Raw genomic sequence first — 23,542 nt, 5'->3', positions numbered from 1 at the left:
TCATTAAGCTTCCCACAGCAAAGAAGTAGCTCAGAAAATGATCCTATAGAATAGCTAGTACAGGAGACTTTTGTCAGAGGTATTCTAAGTATAGGAAATATTCTATAGTTTTTATGAGTCTCCTTCTAAAAAAGAGGTTTTTTCCAAATTTCATTGATCTGCAAATCAACATATTTCTTTGTTAAAATAAACACACAGAGCATACACAGCCCATGAAAATCTTGATGAGACTCTGAGTGTGTTTCTTCATAAGAAACACAAAATCAGCTTGCGTCAAGTGTCAAGAACAGGGTAAGAGTTTCCCCAAACAGATATTTTCCAATAGCAAGAAGGCAGAGGTAGGAGAAGCAACCTACAGATTCTAAAAATATTTGTCACATTTGTGCAATTCCAGATGAGAAGGTTGTTGAGTGCTATGAAGGTACAGACCTACAACAGCGATGGTTTAGAAACAATAGGGAATTTGGTAGGGCCCAGGACCTGTTCAGAATGGCAGAAGTAAAATGAGAAAAACTTTCCCTCTTTTTTAAAAAGTGAAATTTTCACAAAAGTGACAAAAAACGTTATCATCAAAACATCAACATCTCTCCTGACTGGAATAATAATTTTGATTAATTTGGAACATGGTGAACAAAAACTGGGGAGTAGGAAGTTTTAACTACAGTAAGACAAAGGGATGGAGAAAAATGTCCTGTGATAATTGCTTTTTATCTTTTCTACTGTAATTTTATATAAAATTGCTTTAGAAAAAAAGTATTCTATAAGTTCTTAGTGGAGGTTTCAGAATTGATTTTTAAATACAAGCTATTTGTCTGTGTCGTAAGTATTTCAAAATTAATAACATTAGAAAGGTAGAAGGCTTATTTCAAGTGAAGTGCCAAATATTTTATTTACTTGCACAGGAAATAAAGACAGAATAAAAAGCAATTTCCCTTGCATTGCTCTTCAGGTTTATCCTGTACAAAATTATAAACAGTTTTGGTGAAGGCTTTGATCTGTAGCAGTTTAAAACAGATTCCCTAAAAACAAGTTCCTGAATCCATTGAAAGAGATGAATGAACCGAAAAAGTCTCAGAAGCTCTGAAGGCCATGCCACTGCTGATTTCATGTCACTACAAAACTTGTCACTTGAATACAAACACTTAACACATATGAACTGATTTATCTAAACCTTAAATGTCCATAACAAAACACTGTGCTGGAATTTCATCAGTTTTAAAAAGCCAGACAATGACCAGCAAGTGAAGGAACCATGTTTTCTCCTGTCAGCTCTTTCCAAAAACCTATTAGTTGTCTCCAGAGTATGAGTGGTTACTTTAAAGCCATGGTCTCAGAGAAAAGGTACAAAGTCTATCATTTCATTTAAATTCAGGATAACATTCAGTAAAAATTTAAAAATTCTACTACATTTTCATTTCCTACTATTTAAAATGAAGATATATTTTTGCCCAAATGGTATTGCATTTCCTAGTTCCTCATCAATTTAATGACACTTTCCATGACTGTCAGTGATATAGTCACACAGTTTCACTATTCTAGCTAATGGTGTTGCTCATTTCAATAAAGTTATATGATTACGAATATAATTGCCAAAATCTAAGTAAAAGGGAGATGATCCTGTGTATCTTTGGTTTTTTTAATCAACTTCATTTTTATCAGCCTAATTGACTCTGATTTCTCAAAGAAACCTCTACCTCATAGTCACATTTTGACTGAAAAATAGTGACAGAAATACAGGAAATCCTGTAAAATGCACCTTATTTCTTAAGGAAAAAACATCCAGAAGTTGGAAAAAATTCACACTATTTTTCAGTTTTAAAACATCAACTGCTTCCTTCTCAGATACAATCTAACTCTTTCATTCTTAATATACACTATTCCTTTCTGGCACTACTGAGACACTGGGGTCTCAATTTTGTAAAAGTACTTCTTTATATACCTGACTAATGAAGTCCTGACACATTCATGAGTCATTCCCATGTTCTTTGTGGGAAAAGGCACAGTGAGCTGTAGACTCTGAAGCGGTAATGATACCATAGAACCATAGAATGGTTTGGGTTTGAATGGACCTTTAAAGCTCATCTAGTCCAACCCCCCTGCCATGGGCAGGAATATCTTCAATCAGATTGGGTTGCTCAGAACCCCACTCCATCACCTCTCTTGCCAACCTGCTCCAGCATTTTACCTCAGACAAATTAAAATCCTTCTCTCATATCTAATATAAACCAACCCTCCTTCAGCTGAAAACCATATTCTCTTCTTCCTATTGCAGCAGGCCCTGCCAAAAATGTTTGTCCTCATCTTTCTTATAGGACCCCTTTAGGTGCTAGAAGGCTGCTATAAGGTCTCCCCAGAGTCTTCTCTTGGGATTGTTCAGCCTGAAGAATTGTCTCAGTCTTTCCTCATAGGAGAGGTGTTCCATTCCTCTGATCACCTTGGTGGCCACCTCTGGACTCACTTCAAGCTCCTGTGCTGAGGACCCCAGGGCTGGGTGCAGCACTCCAAGTACGGTGTCACAAGTGGAGTAGAAAGACATGTGGTATAAGTTCCCTTCTGTGCATGTTTAATGGTACAACATTCAAACATAGTCAGGATCCTTGTCTAACTCCATTGCGTACCACCATTAATAGCACCAGTAAACTGCTGTATGGTTGTCCCAATTATTCAACTCCATCTGCAGTCCGAGCTTTTCCCTGCAATCTTAATCTTTATCAAAATATGTAACAAGATTTCTAGAGGGGACACACTAAAACATGTTTCTAACTCTTTACAGACTTGATGCTTTGAATATACCTCATTTTCCAAATCCATGTTTTTTAATTGGGTCAACAAACCATCAACAGTCACCAAGTAGCTATAGCTTTATCTAGGAGCATTTTCTATTGAACTTGCCATTCTGTGGTTACAAAATACAGAATAAGCCTCCTAAGAAATATTGGAATTCAGACCTTCTGCACTAACACTAGAAAATGAAGGATAAAAAATAATATTAAGGCTTCACTAGGTGTGTTAATCTACTGGTAAATGCTGTACCATACAAAAAAATACTGCTTATATTGAAGTACCTATTTTGATGGTATCTTCATTAATACACCAGGGCTCTTAACCTTACAGTTACTACTAAAATATAAAGAAAACTACCACTGCTGTTCTTTCTTCACAATGTCTGTAGTTGAGAAAAAGCTGACTCAATATATTTGTTGGTTCTTCTGCCTTCATAACTTCTAAATCATCTATTTCAAAATCAGCAGAAATAGACATTACATAAAGCAGCAACTTGAGCCATTGCCCTTATTCATGGAAAAATCTAACTAGTTGACTAGCTAGGGAAATTCCGGTCCCTTCTCTCCTTAACACATGTACACGGTAAAGCTAAATAATAATATAACTTTATTACTGTGGCCTCCTTCACAAGTTTTTTTTAATTTTATTTTCCAGGTGAATTTAGTAATTGACATGGCTCCAACATAGATGGTATCACATACATCAGTTGTTGGACTGACTGTGGGAATAAATACTGTTAGCACACATCAATTACTTGCAAAATGATACAGAAAGGGTACATTCTTCAAGGAGAAAATTGCTCTTTTTTTTCATCTACTTTTTGTAATCGACAGCTACCTCTGTATTCTACTAACTAGTGTTACTTCACAGCTTTTGAACTTTCACAGCCTTTTAACTGTGGAAAAACTGTGATGATGTAGGCCAAAAGAAAGCTGTGTACCCTCTAACAGACTGGGGCACCAGTGTATGGCCCATCTCAAGCGTCACTTGCCCGCTACTAAAGATATATCCTAAATGGTAACAACAGCACATGGCTTAAAACTTGTGTGTGAGGCAAAGTATTTCTGAACCATAGGTGCAAGTTAAATGTGAGCCTTGACACTTCTACCAGTAAGAAAAAATTACATTTTATTATAGAACAAGCCATTCTCTGTATACATTAACTAAAATTATATGAACGCTAAAGAATTTCTTTACTCCATCTCATACAGGAACTTATTTGCCAAGCACTACAGGGCAAATTGCTTTTGCAATTTTAGTTCTTTAGAATACAGCAGAGAGTTTCATGGAAGAACAGCTTTACGCCAGCTCAAGTAGTTTTCTCAATTCTGTTGTTTTAAAACAATTACACTAATTCGGTAAAATATTGAAACATATCCAGGCTTATTCCCAAATTCAGATTTACACTACCATTTCTAAATATTGCTAAAATAAAAGACTAAAATATTTACTCTGCGTGTAATGTTATCAAGACAAACAATGTCAGTGACATGCATAACGTTTAACATTATTTCAACATTATGCTGAATACAATATGTGCACTGTATTTTAGGAAAGCCTACAAACCAGTTTAGAAAATAATTTATATTAGTGGATAACTCTATGACATTGCTGGCATATTCCTAATGTTTAGGATAAATATGTTTTCTTAATATTTACTGGTATCTAATTGTATTGTCATTGAAAATCAGAACCATGCCAAAAAAATTACAACCTAAAATGTTGAGAGAATACATATCAGTGATACAGAGTGGAAAAATCATAATAATCACTTTATGACATTTCTACAATAATACAAATGAATTTTATCAAAGAAACAACTATGACACAAATGACATTTAACTTTTTTAAGCTGTGCACATATCATATTGCAAAAGCAAAGGAAAGGCAGGGGCATGCTCACAAAAGCTGCAGAGAGGAAGATCATGCATACTGTTCACAACTCACAGATCATTAGTAAGCTATTTGAAAAACAGGTAAGCCTTTTATGCCAAGCATTGCTTTCATTTTAATGACAGTAATTCCCCTTGCCTTCAGTAGGAATTACACCTGTGTAAATGAGAGCAAATGTAGGGCAGGAAGTAAGTCTACCATAAAAGAAAAGAACTTTAAACAGAAAAAAGGCTCTAACCACTTTGTCCTCCTGGAGTTCATATCCACGAAAGCAAGAAAGAAAGGATAGGGGAAAAAAAAAATATACAAGGAAAGAGTCACTTCCATGTTGAAAGCAAGTAGTAGAATTTTTTAGTAAGATAAATAAATAAATATCAAAGGAAGTAATATATATCTTTCTTATTTTCCCTAATGGTGAAGGATATATAGTGAAAAGTAAGTAATTTTAATCATTTTCATAATCCTTTCATGAGTGAAATTGAGACTATCTAATACATTTTAAAAATTGTACAAAAAATGCACAAAAGAAATTATTTTCATAAAAATAATTTGGGAGTCATGTCTGAATTATCTTCACCAAAAAATGGGTCATCTCATCGAAAGGATGCAGCATTTAACTCATACCTTGGACCCCAGTATTGCAAATCATTAGCATTCATCAATGCTTTGCACTTGCAAAGAGTTCAGTGAAATTAAGAATGTTTGATTACTATAGACAAACAGAGGGTATTCAAAAATGGCAAAACAGCATGTTAGCCACTCAGCAGATCTTTAAAATCCTGGAGTTATAAAGGACAAGGAGACAGAGTTTCTCACAAGTGTTCACTGCATGTCATGCCAGGTCTATAACACGTATACTTTCTTTTTCATACCCATCAGTATTAAATACAAACATTCCTATTGGTTATCTTCCTTGAAGAAATTGTCTTTTTAGCTGTCTAAAACTGTAAATGGAATAATACTTCATAAAAAAATATTCAAAATGTTTTCAGTCAAAAATATTCCCCATTTTGGTGAATGAAGAATGATGATTTTTATCTGGTATTTTAATTTCACATGCCAATACAGAGACTAAATCTAGGCACTTGATTAAGCATTGGCTGTGCTGGGAATACAACTGCTTACCAAAAAAGGGTGACAATTAATTTCATAGATTTACTGTTCCGGTACCTGTATGACATGTAACTTTAAAACATGTAACTTATAGAAGGCTTAGGTTCCCTCAATCTTAATGTTACAAACAAACAGGAGAGAATACAACAAAGGCCAACAAGACAGTCAGGCAATAAAACACAATATACAAGGAGAAGCTGAGGAAGATAGCCTTGTTTAGCCTAAAGAAGGATGGGGTAGGGAAGGATGTGGGAAGAGGGGAACTACTTCCCTTCCTTGACTATTTGAAGTTCAGCTATAGGAAACACAAAGACAGAATTTTCTTCAAGATGCACAGGTAATAAACAAAATGCAACAATTAAGGGATTGTACTGCATGTAAGAAAAAAGAAAATCACAAGAGTTGTTAATCATTGAAAGAGGTTGTCCAATGGGGTTAGGGATTCTCTCTCCCAGGAGGTTTTTACAATTCAGTTGAACAAGGTTCTAAAAATCTCATCTGACTTTGAAGTTAATCCTGCATGGAGCAGGAGATTGGTCTAGAAAACCTCCGCAGGTCGGATCTGACCCAATTTATTGTATGATCCTATGTTCAGTGGCAAAAGATTAAAGTATTTTCAAAGATGTTATGGGTTTTAGCAGTATTCTCAGTTACACAACTAGTAAATAGCATGGGAAGCTATGTAAATCACAGGACATCCATGCATTATCACTCTCTGTGCAGAGACATGTTTTTCTGCTCAGTACCAGGTGGTGTCATACTTTCCTAGCATGGTTTCCTGTCCCACTGCAGTAAGAAAAACAGTAGTACTCAGAGACATTTTATATGGAAACATCCAGAGCCTTGATTTCTCATCCTCACCTCTGAAGAAATACACTCTACTATCCAAGAGGATTACAATCCATAAGCATAACTCAAAATCCTGTGATTCATACTTTGATCATAATAGTAACCAAGACTTGATTCACACAATCAACCTATGCCAAATAACATCCAGGATGAAGAACCTCTTTTCAGAAGCAAGCTACCAAATATAAAGATATGTGAAGTTCAAGACAAGCCATCACACTTTACCAAACACCTAAGACTGTCTCCAGCCTCTCAGCTTCCTCCACACACACTGTCTAACATTCTTCAGTTCGTAGCAATACACTGCAAGCAATAATATTACTGATGATATGAAAGACAGCCCAGCCAGGCATTTCAATAGCAAAGACATTAGAGAAATCATTCAACTCAGTTTTCAAAAAACTGATACTAAAAAAGCAACAAATCAGTCTGATTTCAGTAGTATTTGTCCTGCTCCACATGAAAATGCAGGTATATTTTAACAGTGGTTTTAAGGAGAAAGGCCTTATCTCCATGAGTATTCAGACACACAAAAATGTTAGCAAAATTAGTGGAATTCCATCCTATACTCAAAATAAAACTAGAATGAATCAGTATCTATCCCTTATCCTTTTTTAAAAACGTCTGTCACAAGGTCAATCTGGCATCTGACAGCATGAGTCAAAGCTACTCTTCAAGACTGTACATTTCTCACCTTTATTGCCTAAAATTATGAGTCTGGGTAAAATTGTGAGTTGTTCACTGTATCAGGATCAGAATAACCTCTAAGGTTTATGAAAGCTTTAAAGTAGTAAGAGTTCAAACATGTAGCCTCTGTTGAAATTGAGACCATCACTTGCTGTTTATTGAGATCAAAAGAGCTATCAAATGTAAATAGTTTCAAATAAATAAAATTAATAACAGAAATAGTTTGTGCAGTTGTCATTTGAAGGGACTGATCATATCCACATAGCTTGTATTAAAACCACAGAGGGTTTTTGAACAATCAAGAGAATCCAAAGTATCAATACAGAAATGCAGATTCTGAATATCAGTTCTGCTAGGCATTAGTTTGCAAGCAAAGTTTACAGACTTGAAAGGAGCAATATCTCCTGGTTCAAAATGGCAGTTGTGGCAAGGTTTTTACTCTTAGTACTAAATGAAGCAATTTGAAGAAAAGTTTTGCTGAAGGGTTATTCTGGGACAGCACTACTTCTATACTGACCTGGCAGAGGCAGGGTCAGCAGCTTGGCCAGGGCCAGGAGAAGGCACAAAGGGTGGCATGAGGCAGGTCATACTCCCACCTGCAGACCTGTGTCCCACAACAGGCACCCAAGGGGAACCCAAGGACAGGGCCCACGGTCAGCAAAGAATCCAGGTCCCCAGCAAGGTCCATGGTGATGAGGTAGAGCTGAGGCAATCCAGGAAACCAAGCCTACAGATTAGGCTCAGCTCAGGTAGTGGCATGGCTGAGGCAGGGACCAAGCCTGAGCACCCAAGCAGCTCCCAGGCAAAGAACTGGAGCTCCCAAGGGGGCTTATTGCAAACCATCCTCACACATCTCTGTCCCCAAGGCTGATCCCAGGTTACAGCTGCACCACATCAGAGAAGACAAACTCCACTGGGAAAGGAGTGGGGAAAACTACTAAGGACCATGATGTATACTAGCTGAACTGTAGTCCTGGTAAGTTTGGGTATAACTTTCAAAAGAATAAAGAGGTTGATCACCTCAAATACAATGGGGGGGGTTTGATCATTTTAAAATGATCATCATTTAGAGATGTCTTAAATGTCATAGATGTTCCTATGGCATTAACATTGTTACAGTATAATCAGGACCAAATTTAAGAGTGGAAGTCTTCAACATACTTGATAATACAAATTCTATTCTATCCATGGGGATATTGAGATGTGAAATTCATCCTAATGAGAACTTTTACACCTTCCAATTGTGAATTCACAACTTCTGAATAAGAGATTGTCTTTGGAATAATTTACTGCTGACTTTCCTTTTTTGCAGAGATACTTGCTCTCCAGAGAGATGAATACAGTTGTAGGTTATCAGTTTTTACAGGTGTGACGTGGATTAAACTGAAAAGAAAAACCACACAAATGGTTTAGAGGAATCCTTTCCTCATGTTTACAGTGTTATGAGTCTTTTGTAGAGAAATGCAAAGTCAAAGCACATCTCCTAAAGACCAATTTATTTGTATACAATAACAAATCAAGGAGTTTATACCAAATCCTAGTGACTTAGAAAACTTGATTGTGACAGACTAAGTCTTCAGTGCTTGCTAATTCTCAACAGAATGAAATGGATTATGCATTAGCACAAGTATGCTGCAGTTTTGTGTTGCAACTCCATGCAGATGAACACATTGCAAGTCCTGCAGTTAGAATCATTCAGCAAAAGGAACTTGATTTTTTTTTAAAATCAAACAGCCCCAGGGAAATAATCAGAATGCAAAGCTTTCACTGAACCATGGGAACTGAGAGAAGTTCCCTACTTACACCTTACATGTTTCCCATGTTGTTGGGTCTTATAAAACAACTGAAAATCTCTCGCTTTTGTTCTTCAAAGACAAAGAAGGAAGGAAGTTTCAGTGGCCCCAAGTGTTAGTAAGTTGCCAAATACCCTGCAAGTAGGTATTCAGCATGCATTAAGTTAACTTTTCAGACAAGCATTTTTTCCTTTCTGTACAAGTGAAAGGTTGGTTTAGTGAACTGGCATTCTGAGGTGCTAAAATTTATATTTGCTGCACACAATGTTGTATCAACCTGGCAGCTGTATTTTTCCAACATTTTAGCATTTAGATTCCTCACCTGCATAAACCTCATTCTGCTGTCTACTGGCTCATTCAATATTCATTCCCCTATATAAATCAGTATATTCTTTTAAAAAAAAGAACAGGAGTATATTTTATATATCAGTGGTACTCTTACTGCTAAGAACGATTACTGCTTGCTCTCACAGGATTTATTATTTCAGTTTTAATCAATCTGAAACTTTTCATAAACATAAAAGATGACTGTTCAAGGTTTTTTACTCCCTTGAAATTTAAGTCCCCATTCTAGCTAAATACTCCATTCACCCAGCTAATAAATTGTACAGAAGCAAAAGTGCCACCATTATAATTTTTATTTGTTTGAGCTAGAAGGAACTCCCACATAATGATAATTTTTGTGCAGCTTGAACTGAATGCTAATGCCTATACATTTCAGGCACTTTAATGAGACTGAAAAAGGAATAAATCATCCAAACATTTTGAGAATCCTAATCTAATGATCTGACAACAGTCAAAACATTTCCACTCCCTGCTCCTACTCATGGCCATGAACCTTGTAAGCAGTAGTCAGCCCTGAGACCTTTGAAAGAAGAGTGTTCTTTGCAATTGTCCATCACCTGAAGTGCATGCTGCTAATACTGGTCTGTACTAAAAAATTTAGTAGCAGAATCTGGAGTAAAAGGCAGGAGTTTATCTTGAAACTTGGTATGATGAAGATTTCAAACAGATCCATCAAAGAACATTTCAGACAGTGAAATTGAAATTATCACCTTATATAAGGTCCAAAGCAGACATATATATATAAAATATATATATAATGTGTCAAAAAATGTCTACAAAGACCTAAAAAAGCAAAGTTAAAACAGGAAGTTATTAGAAGTCATCCTTCAAGAAGCTGAAGTAGTATCCAGAAAAGAAAAGATATAAGAGTGAATTCTGGTAAATTCTGGTAAACCAAAAGAGTTTTAATAGCATAATCTGTGTAGGCATAAAAGAGATCATAAACAGGAGACTGCCACAGTCTTTCTGAATCAGATATTTTTTATTCATATTCACAGTGATTAGGAAGGTACTTACTCCAGAATATTATTTTATGCAGAATAAACTGGAGCATATACTTTGAACTGATATTTCAGAAAGAGAAGCTATAAAGTGAGTCAACAAAAAAAAAATAAAAATTTTTTTAATGAGATGATAGTGTAAAGCATCTCCAGTCTAAAATAATTATTAACTGTGATACAGTCTCATTGATAAGAAGTATAAAAGTTGGCAAAAATACCAAGATATTTTTAAGGAGTTTCAACATTATATCAATTGAAGAATAGAAAAGTGAGTCTGACATCCACATTGGACAGATTTTTAGAAACCCAAATGCAGAATAAAATTAGCAAGCAGATTGATAAATTGTGATAAAGTCTGGAAAAGTTAGAATGGCTTTAGTAGCAGGAACATATCTGTTACATGTACTAGAATTCTTTCAAGTAGTCACAGAGAAAGTGAGAAAAAGGGAATTATTCCTACTGCTCAATTGGGATTACAGGCTTTTAAAGAATCTCAGCTGCCATGGAATAGGAATAAATTCATCCAGGAGAAAACTTAATTAATGAAAGGACAAGAAGAAAAAGACAGGAATAAATGGTCAGGGTTTCTTTAAGGGAAAGTTATCACCAGCGAAGCCTGACAGGAAATCAGTCTAGAGATACTCGGTTCAGCATATTCATAAACTATCTAGAATAAAAATTAACAAGGTGCAGGAAAGCCTCACACTAAATTAGCAACAGCAGTAGAAAAAATGCCAGCTGAGAAGAGTTGCAGAACAGTCTCAGACTGAATGGAGAAGTGGGCTTACTGAAAGACAGATGTAGATTAGACAGTAAGAAAAGCAGTCTGTGGTGAGCATGGTGAAGCACTGGAACAAATTATCTAAGAGGCTACGGAAGAATCTCATTGGAAATCTGTCAAGAGAAGTCAGACTTATATCTGTCAAGTTCAGATGATCCATGCCAAGGAGAATTTAAACGGTGTATCAGAATGTTTCACTAGGAAATGAAGCATTCTTCCTAATGCTAATTCTTTTCTACAAAAGACTAGCATAATACTTCTTGAATATTGTCACACGTCTTCTACAGGTATCTGTCAGATTCTGAGAAAGATTCTGTGTATCAGATCTGAACATTTTATCTAAAATGTTGAGTAAAATGATCTCAGAAGGGTTTTCTGTGATTACATCAGTTGTGCTGAATTTTTTACTCTATCATTCAGGTTTTTTAAGAAATCAGATTGCTGGTTTACCACTTGTTATACAATAAACACCAGCATATACTAGTTGTAATATATGTTAGTGCATTTAATTATTTTCCAGAAATAGGTTAATATTTGCATGTGTATGCATATATAAATAAGCATAATATGTGTGCATATGTATAAGAGATAATAAATATTTAAAAGCACTGTATTATATTACATATAATATTCTAACAGTAATTTTACAATAATCTTGTACAGATGAGCCTGGGCAAGCAGAAAAGAAACAAATCCTTGCTCTACTTTGTAACAATTGATGTCTCAATATTAGCATCACTAGATCACTAGATATACTTCTGTTTCTCAAATAGAGTCTCATCCTCCAATCAAAGAAATGTACTTGCATGAGTCTGTTAGTCAAAAAATGGTATGTATTAACTTAAAAGCCATAATCATAAATTCATATGCAATTGGAAATTACATGAAATGAGGCCAGATCTCTTAGAAGGCCCTGAAGTAGATATTGTCTCCTTAAAGGAAATCTGTTTCAGTAGTTATGTGATTCGGATTCATAAGCAATGCATAAGAGATACTGAGTTTAGGAGAAGCTTGCTGTTAAACTCTCGTAACTCCATACCTTATTTGAGCGCAGAGACACTCTTCCTCCGCAGCGCGCACAGAATTTAGTTTGGCAATATGAACAGTTATGGCCACAGCCATCAGCAAATTTTGTTTTGTGGCAGATGCCACAGGTTGGGGCATCACCCTTCTGCTCCTGGTGCTGCTGTGATTCTTCACCCATCTTCTTCACTTGCTCCTTATACATCTCAAACTGCTGATGTAATTTTCTGCAGAAGAGAAGAGATCATTAGCTGTTGATTTACCTTTGCCCACGAATACTTCACAGTCACTAAACTGCAGTAACTTTTTACAAATCATAGAGAAATACGGTAGTAAAGCAAATATATTTAATTTATGATGCTCCAGAAGTGTTACATTCAAGAATTACCTCTTTTTCATTATAACTAAACTCTAGGAGGAAGCTCAACACTGGTAACATTCAGCTAAGAGTCCAACTGTTACAAAGAGATGTAACTTTGCTTTAGGATGGGACCAGCTGTTTGCTACAAATACAACAGCTGGAAACACGGATAAGTGATCCAAGAGCCCATGGTACTAAATAATAAACTGGCTAAGAGGAGGAAAAAAATCTAATTCATTCTTTAAAGTGTACTTTTACCAAATTCCACCAGACAGATGCAAATATCTTTTCTTGATCTAGCTTATCTTCATTTATCTAAAAATACTGCACAGAATAATGATTCCAAAATGTTCTTTCTGACTTTTCAATCACTGATTTTAAGCCTATAAGTTACCTCATCTTAACAAGTCATTATAAGTCATTTAAGCCATTTGTATCATTGGATAGAACTGTCATCTCATGAAACGTAAAGTAGAAGACTATCTTAGGTGTAAAATCCAGGAAAAATTGCTTAAGATACACACACACACATTTACCATCTATTTCCAGAACTAGAAACACATGCAGTCAGTGGCCATCAGTGTACAAAACTGTGATGAATCTTTCAGTCATGTTAATTCATCCATATTTCTGAGCCTACAATCATCAGATCTCCTTAGATGATAATGAGAAGTGTCTCATTGTGACCAAACCTACAGATGCATTTCATGGTCTATAACGACAATTTTTTTTCTCACAAGCCCTGTTTCTGAAGGTAAATTTTGTCATGGGAAATTTAATTTTCATTGTAAAAAGCCATAATATTTTAGCTTTTGCAGATTCTGAAAAAGATGGGAAGGGTGACATAGCATATCATGAGAGTTTCAAACACATTGAGAAAAAAAAAAAGAACTTTGACTTCTCTCTTTTTTTTTTTTATTCTTGTGATTAAAAGGGGTTTGAGCAGTGATATTTAAATTCCTAGCATGGAATTCAACTTACCTAATTTTTCCAACAGAGATTGTAAAGTTTAGTAAATTAAAAGATATTAATCTAATTTAAACAGATCTTTTTAGTTCCTTGAATAAGCTAATGCAAAACCCAAAAAATTAAGCACTTTTTATGAAACATTGAAAAGGTAACATAAGACAAAAAATAAAATTTCAAAAGGCATTTATTTTTCCTTAGAATTATTCTTCTTGAGAATCTTGAGATTAAGTTAATAAAAAACACACATGAATCATAAGATAGAGCAAAAAATAACCTCCTAGAAAACAACTAAATCCAGGAGACAAACTTCCTGAAGCATAAATAAATCCTTTATATAGATCACATATAAATCAATGATGCAAAGCTACTTCATCAGAATTTTCAGAGGCACCTACCAAAACAAAAATTCCATGAGTCAGTTAAAAATTAAACTGTTATTTACTGTGTATATTCACATTTATGGCAAGAATTGTTGGGATTTACTTTGTTTTTCAGGAAAACTCTGCTAAGAATGTACTTTACATTACACCACAGAGGAACTGTAGGAACAAGCAGGCAGCTCCCTCTCTCCACCAGGCAAGACAGAAGGCTGGAGTCATCCCTCTCCTCTGTACTGACCTGTTGCCTGAGCTCTCAGCTGCCACTCACCCTTTCCCAGGAAGAGGGAAAGAGGGAAAGAGGGAAAGAGGGAAAGAGGGAAAGAGGGAAAGAGGGTTGCTTCATTTGCTTATGTGTCATTTTTCTAGTGTACCTGCTCTTGTCACTTCAAGACCAATCCTGAGTCCATGGGCTGTCCTCAGGCCCAGCAGGGTGGACTCTCACCAGAAGTGGCTCCCTTTTCCCTCACTTTCAGCCCTTTCCCACCTGCACCAGCCTTCTGGCCTGCAGCAGAGCAGGGAGAGGGGGCTCGTCTGAGGCCTCTGTGGGAGGGATGGGAGAGCTGGCACTGCCCTAAAATCCATTTGGGCAGTCAGGAATAAGGGGCTTCCTCTGCCTTCTCCCTTCTTCAAAAGAGCTCACCGTTGAGTGCTCTTTGTTGAATGGGGCAGGACATGAGTTACTAATAAGCAACAGCTGAATGAAGTTGAAAACAAAATTTGGAAATCTGGAAACCTGGCACATTTCAGCATTTTACACTGACAACACTATATAATTGCTAGTCAGTAGTCTGGCCTTTTTCCATCAATAACACATGTAATCTCTGAGACCTTGCCTGCCTTTTAATTTTGCTTAACATTGCATTCTTCATTTAAAGCACATTATCTATGCCGAACTCCAAGTTTATTTTTAGGCTGCATACAGTTTTGTGGCTTCCTTATAATCTACAGCCTTTGTTTGTATGATTATTTGCTTACCAGTCTCACTGATGCATAAAAAGCACAAGGCTTTTGCCAAATCTTAAGCCTCATGTACTGAAATAATTTCACTTGTGTTTCCTCCTGGGCACAAGAATCTATGTAAAGGTCATAACTTTTCCTTTAAAGTATAAACTTTGCAAGGTTATACAGAGTAGTTTTCCAAAATCCTTGCTCTACTAGGAAACAACTTATCATCTGCCAAAAATGTTCATTATTACATCTTCTTCGGTTCGAGAAAAATATTACATGTATTGATAGCTGTCAGAAAAAATTAAACAGAGAAGACAAGAATCTATGAAATACTCAGTTAGACACAATATGTGTTCTGTTTACTAAGCAGAACCACCTGAGATGACTATGTATACTTGAAACAAAATACAAAGTATTCCTTTTAGGAAGTTCATTTTAAAAATTTTTATCTATTTTGTAGATAAATAATTATTTTTTTATCATCTAGCCTGCACATATTTAAGCCAAAATTTAAGCCAAAACCACACAGCAATAATTAGGTGTTTAGAACAGCACAGTATCTGAAACACATTTAGCAAAAACTGTGTAACATATACTTTTCAGAAAACAAAATGCAAAATGAAATTCCATTCTGTTCAAGCTGTCTGCACTAATCTTTCTACTCAGAACTTAGCTGCCTGAGGTGCTCAGGAGTTCATTAGAAGGGAAATTAAAGTAACCAGTACCAAGGCAAACTTCAGAGCCTGAAACAGAACTCAAGTATCTCAAAACTTTCCAGTCCCTATGTCCAGTGAGTTACTCTGTTAATGCAAGAGGTCAAGAGCCATGCAGGATTAATAGAACAGTTTGGGATGGAATAGACCTTTATGATCATTGAGTCCAACTGTTAACCCAGCACTGCCAAGTTCACTGCTGAACTATGACCCCAAATGGCACATCCACTCGTCTTTTAAATACCTCCAGGGATGGTGACTCAAACACTTCCCTGAACAGCCTGTTCCAGCGCTTGAAAACTCTTCATGAAGAATTTTCTCTTAATATCCAATATAAACCTCCCCTGGTGCAACTACAGGCCATTTCCTCTCATCCAATCACTTCTTACTTGAGAGAAGAGCCTTAGCCACACCTGGCTATAGCCTCCTTTCAGGCAGTTGTAGAGAGCGATAGGGTCACCCCTGAGCTTCTTTTTCTCCAGGCTAAACACCCCCAGCTCCCTCAGCTGCTCCTCATGGGACTTGTGCTCCAGACCATTCACCAAATTCGTTGCCCTTCTCTGGACACACTTCAGCACCTCAATGTCTTTCTTGTAGTGAAAAAATGGGTTCTGTGTAAGAGTTGCATTTCAGGTCAAAATGTTTACCCATAATGAAAAGCCTTATTTTTAGGCATGATAGGGATTTTATTTTTGTTTGTAAATCCAGATAATTATGAAACCATAATTAACAGATCGTTTAAGTAGAAAACTCAGCAATGCATATCCATAACCCTTATATATGCAGTGGCCTCTACAGCACATGCCATCTATCTGTACAGATGCAAAGTCTCACTCCTTTACTACATTTGTTCCAAAAATACAAGTCTATACTTTAACAACGGCTATAAATTTTAAAGGAAAAGGAGAAGTTGGCATGAGTTTATGCAAATACCTAATGATAATGAAAATTTAGTCTGGAAAATTGATAATCAAGTTCTGCTCTTGTGAGAACCAGTTCCCTGAATCACACTTGTATCTGCTGGAAGTAACAGTGGTGAAGTTGAGACTTATATGACCAGTCAAGCTTTTTTTTTAAAAACAACATATCCAAGATAACTTCATAGAGGACTTCTCAGAGTGAAAAGCAACTGTTTGTAAGGACTTGGATTGCTCTGTCAACATCAAGAAGCAGTTTCTATTGGAATACTTGCTTTGTTCTGGAACAGAGTTAATTTAATTCTGCTTTTCCTGATTGCCCACACCTTTCCAGAAATTCAATATAAGTCAAAAAGCAGCAAACTGTGAGTCCCTCATGATCCATGCCAAAGGCAAGGAAAGCAAGTTTATTACTGAAATTTTATTATTGTACAGAAGTTTTTATTTTCTCCTCCCCTCCAGGGAGAAGAAAAAGCTTTCAGCATTTTACCAAAACTAAAAAAAAATTATGGACAAGAAGTTCTGAAACTATACCTGCCTTCCAAAAGTTCACATAAATGTTTCTGAAATTTCCAAATCTGCTTAAAATCTATCATTAGAAGGGCAACTGCTAAGAAAGAATCCAGGATGTTTAGGTCAGATGTTAGTGTAGAAGCCGCTTCTCATTTCCTGGCTACACTTCTCTCAAAGTTTTATCACAGACATAGCCCTTGCCTCATTTCCTATTCCCAGGCACGGAGCATAGATGTGGCTTTAATCCAGGCTTCAAAAGGAGTTTGTTCACTTTCAGTTCTGCCAAGTCTGTTCATTTAACAATTTTTCTGCTGGTGGCAATCACTATCTGGTAGCATATGACATTCTTTTCTGTACTATACACTTGAAGTTCTTCCTTTTACAATAGTGCCAGCTAACCTGCCACTGAGTACACCCACTTCTTAATGGATACTATTCTTATATATATAACCCCATGTGTTGGTAGAGGCTGGGAAACAGCAGGCTGAAAAGCAGTTCTGCTGATAAGAACCCCTGGAAAACAGGGTGGAAACCAGGCAATGAGCCAGTGGTGTGTGCGCTCACATTACAAATTGGACAAATTACGTATGGGTCCGTATTAGCAAGAGTATGAGCAGCATCAAGGGAAGCTATTTATTGCCTTTGACTGGCACTGTCAAGGCTGCACCTGGACTATTGTGCACAGGTTGGTGTCTGCCTGTTGATGATGGACGTTGACAAATTGGACACATTTGTCAAGCCCAGTTTGTCAACAACAACAAAAAAATTATTATGTCTTTGCTCAATCCAGTGAAGAGGAATGGACTAAGAAGTGATCTAAAACCTGTCTGAAACTAGCTATCTAATCTAAACGTTACCTGAAAAGGAAAATTACAGAGCCAAATTCTTCCTGGTATCCAAATCAAGGAGCAAAAGGCACTAAAATGTCACTTCATGAGGAAGTTCAGGCTGAGCATTAGGAGAAGCAAGTTCATTTGGAAGGCAATGCAGCACTGAAAAAAGTTGTCTCAAGACACTGTAGGATCACTATGCTTGGAGCTTTTCAAAACTTGCCCAGATAGAGCTCCAGTTGTCTTAACTGAGTCATGGCAATAACCATGCTTTGAGTGGGAGGTCAGTTCAGAGACGCTCTTTAAAGAACATTTCTATTGTTATGTAATTGGAAAGGGCTTTATGGAATCAGACAAGAGAGACGAAGTATAAACCCAAGCAGAATCATAAGGAAAAATATTCAACAACTATTTGGCTTAGCAGTGCTGAAAAGAAAAAAGTGACCACTTTTACTGACAGAAAAAAACCCAGGTCTTTATAAATTACTGTGAGAATAGCTAACTCTCTCAAAGTCTTACCAATGAACTCACATTTGCTTTCAACTCTGTGTAGTGCAAAGGGCAGAAAAACCTTGAGTTTATGCTTTGATATGGATATGTAGAGGCAGAAAAATAGAAATTTAAAAAAAACGACAAAACAATGTTCAGCAATGCAAAATAGAACTTTCTTAATTGAAAAATTATGATTTTTCCAATATTCAATTGAAATGAGAAAGGGCATCACACAAAACTTCTCTTCAGAAGACCATGATTCTGCTTTAAGTCTACCAGATAAAGAAAAATTATTAAGTAACCAAAGACTCAAATGTAACTTGAAACAAAAAACTCACATCCAATTCTATTTGAAACTAATGGGTTATCATACCCAGGCAGATAACACAACTAGAGTATTAAAGCCAGTCACAATTCAGACTTTTCAGCTTTCAAGTCAGTGAAAATGAAATATTGACAGAAAGTAGAAGTGAGCAGAGATCTCTACAAACATTTGCTCAATTCACAGCACTTTAACTTTCTTGCTGGCAAAATCTCGACTGCCTCATTGGAATTGACATACTATTTCTAACTGTCTGCTTTCCTCAAATAAAAATTAACTATTTTCTTCTGTCAGTAGGTTTAACTTCAGGGGCACCTATCTAAGTGAAATGTCTAAGCGTAGACTTGAGATTGAAAAAAATACATTCAGAGAATGCAAATTGAAAGGGCTTAAAAAATGCAACTGTAGAGTAAAAATGCTAGTTTTTAATCTATGCCCTGGAATTTACAAAAACTAGGAGAAATCCAAGATATTGAAAAGAGCTAGTCAGAGGCACTTACTTTGATTCCTGCTGAAAGTACCAGTTTTACCTAAATTTTCACAAACTTTTCCTTTTAAAACAGAAAGATACCATAAAATCCAATTCATTTTAATTTCTACCAGCCCTGAGTCCAAGAAATCTATGCAGAAGCAGTAACTCCCAATCTTATCTCAAAACGGTGCATAGTCTCTCCTGTGAGTTGCACTTAGTATAAATAATCTGATTTTTTTTTTTTTTTTTTTTTTTTTTAATCTGTGTAAGTGAAGAATGTAGTGGAAAATGAATTCCACGCTGGTTTTTTCAGGTGGGAAATGCATTTTCCCCACTTTACAAGTTAATAGACAGATTTTTCTGAGCATTTTCAGTATTTTGTTTAGAAAAAGAAGGTTAAATATAAGCCATATAATGACAGTCACAGCCCTGTTCAGCAATGTCAAATAGCGAGATATTGCACTGTGACTTTTTTTCTTAAGATAGAGTAAATCCTCCTGAAAATGTCAGTAGAAACAAATCTGAAATTTTTAGCTTTTTCACCTATCATGGTTTGAGTTGGTTTACAGGTGGAGCTACCTAGGAAAAAAACCCATGAGTTTCATGTTTCCTAATCTCTAACCTATTAAGGAATATGTACTTTAATTATTCTGTGATATTCATTAACATGAAATAGACACAGAGAAACAGTGAGGTAATTTCAAGTGCAGAACATCTTTAAAGAGCCTACAGAACTGAGTAGTCAGAGAATAAAAAGGCCCTAAATATGGTGAATTTACTTACTTACTTACAAAAGAAATAACTTTTTTCACACTAAGAAAAATACTACTGCCTCTCAATCACTGAAGCGTTTATTTATCAAAATAATACTCTTACTGAATTCACAAAAAAAACCAAAAAAACCCCACCACAAGATGGCCAAAATCTGAATCCTAGGTTAAAAGGGCACAGACACAGTTAAAATAAGTTCGCACATATGGAACATTATATCTTTGGATAGCTTTCCATGAAAAAATACTGTAAAATTCATGTATTTTTAATCTAAGTGCATATATATATTCTAAATCTAAGTGAATTATACTGACTGTGCCTGAAATGCTAAAGAGAAGAAAAAGAGCTAAGAGAATGGAAAGAAAGGAGTGTGGCTGCTAAATGATCTTGCCCTTGGTTTATACCAGTGCTGCTGCTCACTTATAATTCAAGTGGGAAAAGACAACTACATCAGAGCTAATGAGCATCCAAAACTACCAGATCTCTGTTTTAGTCTCTCTTTTCCATGCAAGGGAGCAAGGTGAAGATGTCCTGTTAAGACCTAACATCATTTGCCTCATGCAATGAGGAGGCAATGAGGAGAATGAACCCAAATAGTCTCTGCTGGTGGAAACCTTGGAACAGGCTATTCTTAGAAGTAAAATACATGCCCAATATGACGTCTTCAAGTCGGCCTGGATCCATTCTTTCTTTTCCCCACTTACGAGGGCTTTCTGCAAAGGCTTACAGGCCACACTGCATCACATTTTGTTCACAGCTTATTTGACCTCCCTCACAAAATAGAAAATATTCTCCCATTGCACTCTTCCTCATGTCAGAATGAATTAATTAATTTGGTATGACCCTAAATAAATTTTTAACTGCAGATGAAGTCATGTCACTGACTCTAGTTTAACTTAATACATTCAGAAACTCAGTTAAAAAAAAAAAAAGACAAGAAAGAATGTGGGGAAAAAAGCCCCTGCATTTTAATAAATGAGGATATGACTCTGTAAATAAATCAACTGATAACACACCAGCTGGACAAAAAGCCTAGCTGGAATAGACAGGATTACCTTACCTATTTTTTTCTCTTTATAGTGCTCAGTATTGAATAAAACTGCAGCCTTTGTTTATTAACTTTGTTTACTAGCAGCAGTGAAACTGCTCTTTGTTGACAGGGGAGCACAGAACAATAACTAAGTACAATAGTCCTGTGAACACAAGAAAAAGTGAACATGAAGAAGATGAACATATAGGCTATAAAGGACTGGCACAATTAATGTTATCATATTTCTGTATGGGTTTAATGATATCGAGATAAAGCTAGACAAGATGCATAAAAGGAAAAAGGAAGTAGGTAGCCCCTGGCTATACCTGTTACTTCCAGTTTTCCTCAGAATAACACACAGATATTTGCTTCTACCTTTTCCTCAGCAGTTCCAACACTGCAAGATTAAACTGAGAAGTGGTGTCTTTCTAATTGTTTCTTGTTTGTTAAAATTCATCTTCCACTGAATTGTTTATTGTACTTTTACAATCCATAAAGCTAGAAAGTCACAACTAAGTTTTAAACAGACACAATATAGTAAAACATCCAATTTATCAAGATCTTTTCCAACACTCCTTTAGTGATAATAAGAAATATGGGCATTTAAAATTAAAGATAATACCACATTGCTCCAAAAGTTTAATGGCCAAATCATTCAGACAAAGCTCCCTCATTTCTCCATAGCTGATAGTTATGAGAGTAATCACCTGTAAACAAGGAAGGTTCCTTCATAAGTCCATATGGAAACTACTCTACACCTTTGAATACTTTCACACCACTCTGTTTTATTTCAATGTAATTGAGAAGATTCTAACTATTCTTTGCTGGATCTTATTTCAAATCCTACATTACAACAGAAGTTCCCACAACTTTCATGAAAATATTATGGTGATTACAGTGGCGGATTTTTCCTCATTCTCCATAGCTGCTCATGTTGTTATAAAAAAAAATTAGAAAATCATTTCTTAAACCATTGTGAGTCTGTCTATTCCTATTGCGTTCTTCTCATTTGACTCTAAAATAAACATTCTTAGTTGAATTTTTAATTCTTTCTCCCTAAAAAAATTCTTCATTTTTCCTTTAATAGATTTTTTCATCTAGTTCTTTACCTTCTCCAGCTGCACTGGACATATCAGTATGGCTCTGGTTTTAATGTTTAAACATCAAGCGGGTAAGCTAAATCCATACTGTTACACACAACAGTGGTAGTAGTTTTCCTTCTGCTCTTTACCCTTGTGACAAGGCCAACACCTCCCAGGTAATTTTAGATCTCATTTAAAGTAAGATTAACCATGCCAGTTGAAATTGAAAAAGTGCCTGACTCTCCAAGGAAACTCTCCAAGTTCACTCCACAACTGCATTCATGCAGTTAAAATATTTTATCTCCAGTTCCATGGCCTTGTCCGTGTGTTTGCAATCCACACTATCCCAAAGGAGCTGCTTTGATAAAGTGCTGAAGCTGTAAGAACTGAACCTCAGCTGACAATGAAGATCAGGAGCAAGCAGTTGAACTCACAGTAAAAGTAGGCTGCCAGGAAGTGTATCTGTGACAAAGCACAAGACCAGGACCTTTAAAGTTGGGCATATGCACCATCATTGCATTTATATTTCATCCCAGTTATAGTAAGTAAAAGAAATTACAAGATTGTAGATTAAAAATAACAGATAATTATGGTCAATTTTTTTTAACTAACTCATGACAAAAAAAAGATGTAAGCAGTCAATCTGCATGCTTTACTTTACATCCAGATACCTTCAACTTCACTTAAATAATTTCTGCCAATTCTGATAGGAAAAAGCAATTGTCTCAAAGACAACTGTGTTTCAAGTCTGGAAAAATAGTCATAGTGACAGAAGAAAACTTTTGGAACTCTCTCATTTAAGGGTAACAATGCAACATAAGCTCAAGCTTTACTGAATTTTAAAAAGGACACCATCAGAGACACATTTCAAGAGGTGATATTACTTGAATCTTCAGTCCTACTGATACCATAATATTATCATGTATTACTACTGCTAAGTACTTTGGAGAATTGAAAGTGGAGTTTTCAGACTGTGCATAGGAACAGTGAGCCTTTCTTTCCGGATTCAGTCTCATATTGATGACAACCAGCATCTGTCCTTAATTTCTATGAGTGAAGGCACAATGGACAGGGAAAATCTATAGCCTGTATATTGCTGTAAAATAAGCGCATCAGGCATGGCATTATCCACATCTAGAATCATGACACTCTCAATTACCACCACTTGCAGTAGTCTATCTATTAGAGAATCCCAACCAGAAACCAAAATGTCTGTAGACCAGTAAGTCAATCAACCATAAAAGATCCCCAGGTTAAAAAAAGTAGAAAGGGTCAGAGCTCCTCACTGAACAGAAAGGAAATAACATCTCATGAGTTTGTATTTTTTTTAACAGAAAAGTACTTCATTATCTAGAATTAGGATTATTTTGCAGCTATTGCAGCACCCTTACTATGTTATGAGCTTAATGCAAAACTCAAGACTCCTATTGGAATATCTTCCATACACATTTGAGACAGGATGTACACAGACTT

At 36.0% G+C, this 23,542-nt stretch overlaps 1 protein-coding gene across 35 annotated transcripts in view; it reads right to left on the bottom strand.

The window, feature by feature from the left end:
* Positions 1 to 23,542, bottom strand: part of RIMS2 (regulating synaptic membrane exocytosis 2) — a 454,433-nt gene that overhangs the window by 355,565 nt on the left and 75,326 nt on the right. For 24 of the 35 annotated variants that reach the window (XM_039548364.1, XM_039548365.1, XM_039548401.1 and 21 more), the window contains 2 exons: positions 12,286 to 12,496; positions 4,916 to 4,927 (listed from right to left, as the gene is read on the bottom strand). In XM_039548364.1, the coding sequence (XP_039404298.1) occupies positions 4,916 to 4,927; positions 12,286 to 12,496 (223 nt within the window). The remainder of the gene's footprint in view (positions 1 to 4,915; positions 4,928 to 12,285; positions 12,497 to 23,542) is intronic. The other 11 variants (XM_039548383.1, XM_039548372.1, XM_039548393.1 and 8 more) reach the window with 1 other exon arrangement.

This window comes from Corvus cornix, chromosome 2 (genome assembly GCF_000738735.6).
Source record: "Corvus cornix cornix isolate S_Up_H32 chromosome 2, ASM73873v5, whole genome shotgun sequence".
NCBI classification, from domain to species: Eukaryota; Metazoa; Chordata; class Aves; order Passeriformes; family Corvidae; genus Corvus; species Corvus cornix.
This window is presented reverse-complemented; position numbering and strand designations above follow the sequence as displayed.